At 37.2% G+C, this 9,172-nt stretch overlaps 1 protein-coding gene across 1 annotated transcript; it reads left to right on the top strand.

Moving 5' to 3' along the window:
- Nucleotides 1-3,457: 3,457 nt before the first annotated feature.
- Nucleotides 3,458-8,427, top strand: LOC112199873 (PI-PLC X domain-containing protein At5g67130). Its single transcript, XM_024340850.2, has 7 exons — nt 3,458-3,941; nt 4,052-4,174; nt 7,042-7,278; nt 7,361-7,664; nt 7,769-7,992; nt 8,090-8,176; nt 8,306-8,427. The coding sequence occupies exons 1-7, from the start codon at nt 3,840-3,842 to the stop codon at nt 8,333-8,335; spliced, it is 1,107 nt and encodes a 368-aa protein (XP_024196618.2). The 5' UTR covers nt 3,458-3,839; the 3' UTR covers nt 8,336-8,427.
- Nucleotides 8,428-9,172: the final 745 nt, after the last annotated feature.

The following is a 9,172-nucleotide window of genomic DNA, read 5'->3' as shown; positions in this document are numbered from 1 at the left end:
CTTTAGAAGAAATGAGGATAATAACTCCATGGTCCAGATCTGCTGCTGCGACTACTTATAATTAGGTTCACGATTATAGCTCCTTTACGATTCATTATACTGTTTGAATTGGGAATGAGATGTGTTAAAGTTTTACAGCAGGTTTATTTCACATTCTCCACATTGTATTAATCATAGATAAGCTAATCTTATACGTTAATAGATGGGAACAATTTCTATACATTGTCTTAATACAAATCAAAATACTAACAAAAAGTAATATTTATTTGATGAGGTCAGTCTTCTCAATTCCATTGTGGAATCCAATGATGAGATTGTGTTCCTGAGCCTCAGAGAGCTTTTTAGTTCACATCCAGAATCACCCTACTATAGGCTCCCTCAGATTACCTGCTGGTTTGACTTTGCCTCCTCCTGGTAGGAGTTTTTCTGCCTTGTTGCCTGCAATGCTCTTTTTTTTTCTTTTTCTTTTTCTTTTCTTTCCTGTTGTGGATGTATAATATTCCTTTTCATTGCATGTAGTGCCAGTTGAAGATCCATGTAAAAGAAAGAGAGGCGACACAAAAGATCATCCCCTGACCCAGTGGTTCATGAATTTTTTAGAAGCTGATGAGGTTCTACAGCTAGCTGCAGCTTGTAAGCAGGTGAGCATTACTTGGTCTGAAATTTCTGGATAAATAATATGGAAATTTGACCTGATTGATCTTATAAATTTTGTTGCATTTTTGTGAGCATCACGAGTTGTACTGCTGCATGTATTCTTAGATTAGTATGTAATTGCTGAATTTTTTTTCTTTTCGAGAGTTCTTGGGGTGAGCTCTCTGTTCATACTCCTTTTGCAGTAAAAAGTAACATTGGTTAGACATTAAGGCCTGCATTCAATAATTTGAATTTTGGAAGTAATTCATGCTTCTCATTTATGTATCTAATCCATTCTACTCACACCTCAGTGGTTATATCTTTTCGGCAATTTGAGAATGTATATTTGAGAATTATGAATTTTAAGATTGTCCTTGATATGTTAATAGAGAAAGCACATAAGCTTGGTCTTAAACCAATTTGATTACTTGCTCACGGTAAAGGCTGTGAAGCCGATGATGGATTGTAAAAAAAAAATTTGGGTCTATTATGAAAACCAATAACTGGCCATCCTCCCTACAGTAGGTCTACTATAAACTGAACATTGTTAGGCAACAAATGCTGATTAGAAATTGATTTTAATTGGTGTGAGTTCAGCCAAAACCATTCCAGGTCTAAGTTTCTTCCTTCCATTTGGTCTCTCTCTCTCTCTGTGGACAACACTTTAAACTATATGACTGCTGCAACTTGCAACACAGTGGACAAATATAGGTGTATGGGCTTAGTAGAACCAAAAAAACATTAAACACGGATTCTTTTATTTTGGTTAAGAGTCATGATGTGATACAAAGGAACTCTACTTCAGCATGCTCCTTTCCTTTACTACTTGGGTTCCTTTGCTAGTGGAATTCTGGTGAGCACCAATCGCTACTCTTTCGCTTAGGTAGCAATCCCTTTACTTTGTTAGATGTACTCCTCAAGTAAATGGCAACAATGAAGAAGTATTGTTATAGAGTCTGCATGCTTGCTGTTAGTTTTCAAAGTAGTATTGTTTTAGTTTATCAAATAGCATGAGTTCAAAATTATGATTTTTAAGCTCGCATAAGTCTGACCATGCTAGTATTTGGTTGAGTTAGTTGAGTTTTGGAACATGTGCTTTGTGCATGCCGAATTATCGGCTAAAGATTTTTAGAGTATTGATCGATCTTTGATTTATTGCATGTGTGTGTGTGTGTTTTTTTTTTTTTTTTTTTGTGGAATTATGCTTTACAGTTCCTATAATCACCAAGCACCTCTGCTTTCCTTTTATATTTATTTGCATATGTTTAGAAAAGAACCTTTTTTTGACCTCTTGTGCGTTCTTAATTTCATCTTCTAGAAAAATTGTACAAGGAGAGATGGAAATGGAATCCCGAGGATTGGGTAGTCAGCATTATTATATCTCTGCAATCCTATTGAATTAGTACTTGGAAGCTTCTAAAGCTAGACTCCAATGAGGCTATGAGAGCAGCAAAGCTTGCAAAGCTAGACTTCTTAAGTAAATTTCTGGATGTATTCGAAATAATTATTAGATGTACTCCGTTTGTGGTATCTTTGCACAATTCATTTTGGAACATGATGTAGATTATAACAATCTCTTCTATATATTGATTAGTTACTGTTAATTTGGTCATTTTTTATTCCAGTTCCAGCATATATAATACATTGAATCATTCTATTAGGACAATAATAACCACAAAAAACTGTCATATATACACAATATTCACAATAGCCACAAAATAAAAACTGTTGTTTGAATTCAAAACAGATCACGGATGCTAAGAAAAAACAGTTGTGTGGATAATAGTCACACAACAGTTATAAACAAAAACGACTTCTGAATCGCAATCATACAACAGATTCTTAAGTTGCCTGTTGTCTGAGTAACGTTCACACAACAGTTAATGCTGTCGAGAGCTTGTCGACGTGGATGCTGAGTCCTTCAGACGACAGTTTTCTAAATGCACCTTCATCAAACGTCACCGAGATAGACGACAGCCACCCTAAAAACTGTCGTCTGATTCAATTTCTGTAGTAGTGCGTTGAACTATGGTCGGGAAATTAATCCAAATATTCTATAATTATTTTGTGTAATAGTAAAACATAATATGCATATTGAAGGGTTTAAAGTAAATCTTTTATTCGGTCTAAGCAAGGGTATAAGGATAATACATGAGAAATTTTTTATTTGTTATGGTTACATAATCAAAAAACAAAATTATGTATTTTAATAGCATATCTTAGCATGTATGACCATTTTGGTAATTATACCCAGCCAAAACACTTTTGCCTTACATACCGAACACCTAAAAATTGCTTTTCGTTCTCACAGCACTTTTAAAAACAGTTTACCAAACACCTTAGCTGCTTCTTCTCACAGCAAGTTCAGAAGTGTTAAACTCTTACAGCAAGTTCGGAAGTGTTTCTTCTCACAGCACAACAATGCCAAACTAAGCCTAAGTGGGCCAATATCCATGAATCAAATTCATAGTTTATGGCGTTTTTTTTTTTTTTTTTTTGGGACAGTGATTAAACATGTGTTCAGATAAAAAATGGAACTCACTGAGGGACTCGAATTCCAGGAGGAAGGAGAGGTCAGATTATTCCACGGGTATCAAAATTGCTTATATACATGTTTGATTGCAAGAATTGGGTTTAATTTTGATTTGGTAGAGTTTATTTTTGGGCTTTATGTATATATCCTCATTTAATGTAAACAATCCATTTACAAATGGTAAAGAATATCCTTCTTTCAAAAAAAAAAAAGAATATCTTCATAAATTGCATATGTCTAAAATTTGGATTCATGAATCCAATTCATACTTTAAAAGTCAAAAACAAATAATGATAAGCTATGGGAGCGATGTTCCGTAACGATTCCATTTGATTTTTGGTAATACCCCTCATGGCCAAAATCAAAACCTATTAATTAACATTCTAATTTAATTTCATCTCCTTCGTCTTCCAAACGTCTTCGACACTTTTGTTGTCAATGTATTTGAATTTTGACGACTCCTTTAGCTTACAGCATTTCTATCCATAAACTTATATGGATTCTCTCTAGCTAGCTCGCACTTTATATTTGTCAACTTCAAATAAACATCTGCAGACCAGTACAGAAAATTCTCAGCCATATCAAAAACTGAGAAACCCAAGTTAATTAATTGGCCGCTTCAAAAATCAAAACCCGGCCAGCAGCCACTCCCTATCATTTCCCTTCTAACATGAAGACGACTCGGCACAGCTTCCTTCTGGTTCTAGTTCTGGTTATGGCTCTTGCTGTGTTTTCATGTGTCGTCATAGCTTGCTCCGATGGACAGTGCAAGGTTTGCGCCTCCCTAGCTAGCTAATCGATCTTCTTATTCTTCTTGGTATCAATCATATGTAATGATAATTTTTCAGAGGATATAACTTTGTTCGAATGTGGTGTACGTAGCTCTTAGATCAGTGCTCGACGGACGGAGATTGTGAGGCGGGGCTTTACTGTTTCGGTTGCCCTTCGGAGTTTTCTGGCTCCAGATGTGTGAGATCAACCACCACCAATCAATTCCAGCTTTTGGTACGTTACCATCTCTCTCTCCACAGATACCGACACACACGACTCAGTGAGTCACGCACTTTACTATGTGAAGTTTCCAAGACGAAACAGCAATTTTTCAAGGAAAGCGTCCACCAGTAATTTTAAAGGGGCTAACTGCTGTCTTTGGGCTTAGAGTCATCGGCCCCGTTCACATGGTCACCTACTGACCAAATGATATTTGGTCAGTCACCGTTCGATTGAGATCAGACGGTTGACAGCTCTTATCTTAGATTTCATCACTTAGCTGTCAACCGTCCGATGTCAATCGAACGGCGACTGACCAAATAATATTTGGTCAGTAGGTGACCAGGTGATCATGACTGTAGAGTCATAAGTCATAACAACTTCTTGTCATATAGGCCTTGTTTTAATTGACACATCCATTAGAAATTGATTCGTAGTCATCTGTGTTAAATCCAATAGGACTCAAAATCTTGGGTGAGCCACTATTTCACTCTTTCACACGTCAAAATTACCAATTAGATTTTATAAGTATAAAGTTTAACAATTAAACTACCTCATGTTTGTCGTGCCACACACCTAAGATACTCTATCAGTCTCTCATCCTCTGAAATCGTGAACACTATATGGGTAGAATTGACAATCACATTCAAGCATCTTTATTTAATTAGATTTTATTAGATATATATCAGATAAATTACGTCTCCTGTCCAATCTTGTGCTGAAGTGCCAAACACAAGATGAGATTTAGCCAATCCATTCCCAATCTAATCTATTCCAGTCATATATATATCCTTCTCCAATCTAATCGTGTGTGTCCAACACGGCCTATGGGTAGAATTGACAATCACATACAAGCATCTTTTTTAGGCCACCCTGATTGAAGAGTTTCTGACTTTTTGGTCAGTGAGGTTAGACCTTCGGACAAATTATTAAGGTGATGTGTCATTGCATCAATGCATTCAAATGTTAATACTTGTTTTTTTTTTTTTTTTTTTTGTTTATATAGTCCTTAAACTTTAAAATAAAAACTAGGAAAATTCATCCAAACAGTGTCTGAATTTTTCTAGACTATTAATTTTCATACCTATACTTTGAAAAATTTCATAATGGTACCTGAAGTTTTGGCCCCGACCCAATTTTCGTATCTAGCAACAGTAAAGTCGTCACCGGCGTTAAATTTTGAGGGGTAAATCTGGAACTTCAGTATTCATCCTCCTATCTCTCTGCAACTTCACGCTTTGTACTCTCTTCTGGTTTCCTTCTCCACACCACCCTCGCATTTGGACCAAATTCTTATCCTATAGTTTCCCCATCCTCAAAATCTCAGCCATGAATTCTCTCAACCCACCTTGTATCATTAAACACTGCTAATGCTTCTCCAAATATCTTGTTATGAGAATAACAATTGATTATCGTTGTCCACGAGATCAAATCCCTGATGGGCATTTGATTAAACAACAAATCTGCAGACTCCACATTACCAGTCTCACATAGCCATCGATCATAGTATTCCAAGTAGTTGTACACCTTTCTATCATCTCATCAAACAATGTCCTCGCCGAAATCATATTCCCTACACGGCTACACAAGTATGAGAAGAAACCATTGCAGTCCACGCAAAACCATCTCTCTCAGGCATTTGATCGAACACCTTCTGGGCTTCACCAATTCGTCCCAGCTTCTAGTCCTGTAGTCTGAACAAACACTAGTGAACCAAACCCACTGAAATGGACAGAAATCCCAAATCAGAGCAACAAAGAAAAGTGAACTGATAATGCCCATTTCACAAAGTAGGGTTCTTGGACTACTTGGAGTTTCTGCCTGGAATTGAAGGGCTTGAGGAAGACGAAGGCGTGCCTATGGATTTGAATGTTGCTTCGGCGTCGAAGGAGGAGTCGTAGGCGGCGATTCTGGCGGCAGAGAAGAAGCAATGCTCGTCGAGGCCGGCGCTCCAGCCGACCAAAAAATCGGAGATTATTCTCGTCGAGGCTGTCTCTCCAGCCGCCCTAGATAGGAGATCTTTCTCGTCGAGGCCGGCGCTCAGAAACTTGCCGCCTTGTCGGTGAACTGAAGAAGAAGGCATGATTTGCCAACTCCTACAAAAACAAATCAGAATCGAAATCGAAATCATAGAAAGGGTTGAATCAAATTCGGGGGCGCAGAGACACCTCCGTGGGCGGGCGCATCTGGAGAGGGTTGTGGCCGGGTTTGGGTTCACCGGTGGCGTGAGGCACGAAGTCGAGAGAGAGAGAGAGAGCGTTTTGTCCTTGGTTCGATGCAGCAGCAATTCGAAGAAGAAGAAGAAGAAGAAGAAGAAGAAGAAGAAGAAGAAAGAAAGACATGGCAATTGCAAATCGTGAGTTAGGCTACACAGTTCGAGTCGAGCCATGGCCAGCTCTTTTTTTTTTTTTGGTCGATAATACCTGAAGTTACAGATTTACCCCTCAAAATTTAACGCCGGTGACGACTTTACTGTTGCTAGATACGAAAATTCGGTCGGGGCCAAAACTTCAGGTACCATTATGAAATTTTTCAAAGTATAGGTATGAAAATTAATAGTCTGGAAAAGTTAAGACACTGTTTGTACGAATTTCCCTAAAAACTATGGATTTCACAGTCACTTGTTTTGTTTCATCATATGGTGATGTTTGAGTTGAACTTGTACTTTTATATTATTTATCAAATAGAGATAAGAATTTATTTGTCAAATGATATGATAGTGTATACGATCTAACTTCGTTGTTGAAATTGATTTGTGAGATATGAAGACATGGAATGTCACCTCACCATGTGCTACACAAACTTGGTACTTCTTTTTTTCCAGTAGCATTGCTAATCTCAAATGCGATTTAAGTAAAATTTGCTTATTTGTGGTTCTACAGAATAATTCTCTACCATTCAACAAATATGCATTTTTGACAACCCACAATGCTTTTGCTATCGAAGGAGAGCCATCTCATACCGGAGTCCCTCGTGTTACCTTCACGAATCAAGAAGACACTGTCACTCAACAACTTAACAATGGAGTTAGAGCCCTAATGCTTGATACCTATGATTTTAAAGGAGATGTCTGGTTGTGCCATTCCTTCAAAGGAAAATGCCATGACTACACTGCATTTGTAAGCAAACCAACTTCCCTATTTCACTTCTTTTCATTACAGATGTTGCCAAAATGTGTTACCTATTACCTCAAAATTGCAGGAGCCAGCTATAGATACATTGAATGATATCCAAGCATTTTTATCAGCAAACCTAGGAGAAATTGTGACATTGATATTAGAGGACTATGTTGAAGCTCCAAACGGATTGACAAATGTTTTCAGAGCTGCCGGATTGATGAAATACTGGTTTCCGACATCAAACATGCCCAAAAGTGGTCAGGATTGGCCGCTGGTTAGCGATATGGTCACTAAGAACCAAAGGCTACTTGTATTCACTTCAAAACAAGAGAAGGAACAATCCGAAGGGATTGCATACCAGTGGAACTACATGGTTGAAAACCAGTGTAAGAACCAACTAAATTAAGCAACATAGGATTTTTTTTTTCGTTGTTTCAGAAATGTTGTGTTATTTTTTCTCTTAATTATTGGAGTGCACACAATTTTGCAGATGGAAATGATGGAATGAAAGCGGGAAGCTGTTCAAACAGAGCTGAATCGTCGCCTCTAAATGACAAGACTAAATCATTGGTGTTGGTTAACTATTTTGGGTCAGTTCCCATTAAGCAGCTCTCATGTCAATTCAATTCTGAGGATTTGGTTAGCATGCTTAACACTTGCTATGGTGCTGCTGGAAACCGATGGGAGAATTTTGTTGCGGTTGATTTTTACAAGGTAATGCACATACTTCTTCTCTTGGTGTAGTAATTAACCACCGGAAAATCGACAATGTAATTGGAATTAATTACATTCTGTTGGTTTTGTGATGCAGAGGAGTGGAGGAGGGGGATCATTTCAAGCTATAGACACTCTCAATGGAGAACTCATATGTGGATGTAACGATGTCCATGCATGTGTGGTAAGCTATGAAATATGATTCTTCATCATATATTCCATTTCATCATCTGGCCTAATTGAGTTTTTGGTGAGCAAAAGTATGTTCATGAAGATAACAACTTTGATAATTGTTGTTCTTGTTTGCTTGTAGCCAGGATCAACAACACCCTGCAAGGTATAGAATGGAGCATTGTAATTTGTCAATAAGCTTATCACGAGATATATGTAGTCTTTATAGACATTCAAATCAATTAATCAGATATCTTCAAAATAGTTATAAGGTTTTTACAAAATTTAATTGAGTGAGTTTCTTATAGCACACACTATCACTTATTGATGGTGGACAAAATATTATCTCCATTCTTAAAGGTGGTTGAAAACAAATAAATCGAAGGTGGTTGCACTGCATAAACATGGGTATAAAATAAAAATTTTCATTTGTCGCTTATTGATGGTGGACAAAATATTATCTCTATTCTTAAAGGTGGTTGAAAACAAATAAATCGAAGGTGGTTCCACTGACGGGACTTGAACGTGGGTCTTTCGGGTGAGAGCCGAGTATCCTGACCAACAAGAGTTTAGGAAGGATACCTACATTATTCCAAAATGAACAAACTTGGAAGACTCAAGATCCCATAAATAAATTAAGAAATGTCTGTTGGAGGGAAAACCATCTAGAATATTGAGAAAAATATTTAATGTGGAAACAAATACTCCAAAACAAAAACACCCGGTATATATCTTGGTTGTGTTGCTTCAAATGATGAACAAACTTTTTTTTCTTAATGGATAGAATTTAGAAAATGATGAGCCTTGTACTGCTATATGTGGTGGGTTTTATGGAATGTGGGTTGCAAAGCATTAAGGTATTTGGTGGTAGCGTGTGTGTGTGTGTGTGTCTATATATATATATATATATATATATATATATATATAGAACGGAGGTCCGTTCTTTAGCTAAGGAACGGATTTCTATATTTTGACCACTTTTCGACCATAAATTCACATCTTAACCGTT

Source organism: Rosa chinensis, chromosome 1, assembly GCF_002994745.2.
Source record: "Rosa chinensis cultivar Old Blush chromosome 1, RchiOBHm-V2, whole genome shotgun sequence".
Taxonomy (NCBI): domain Eukaryota; kingdom Viridiplantae; phylum Streptophyta; class Magnoliopsida; order Rosales; family Rosaceae; genus Rosa; species Rosa chinensis.
The sequence above is the reverse complement of the archived record's forward strand: the minus strand, read 5'-3'. Positions and strand labels throughout refer to the sequence as shown.

Excerpts from the sequence above, each read along its gene's own strand:
- LOC112199873 (XM_024340850.2), top strand. The coding sequence starts at position 3,840 with ATGAAGACGACTCGGCACAGCTTCCTTCTGGTTCTAGTTCTGGTTATG. Across the intron at positions 4,175-7,041 it reads CCAATCAATTCCAGCTTTTG|AATAATTCTCTACCATTCAA; the intron begins GTACGTTACCAT and ends GTGGTTCTACAG. Across the intron at positions 7,665-7,768 it reads CTACATGGTTGAAAACCAGT|ATGGAAATGATGGAATGAAA; the intron begins GTAAGAACCAAC and ends ACAATTTTGCAG.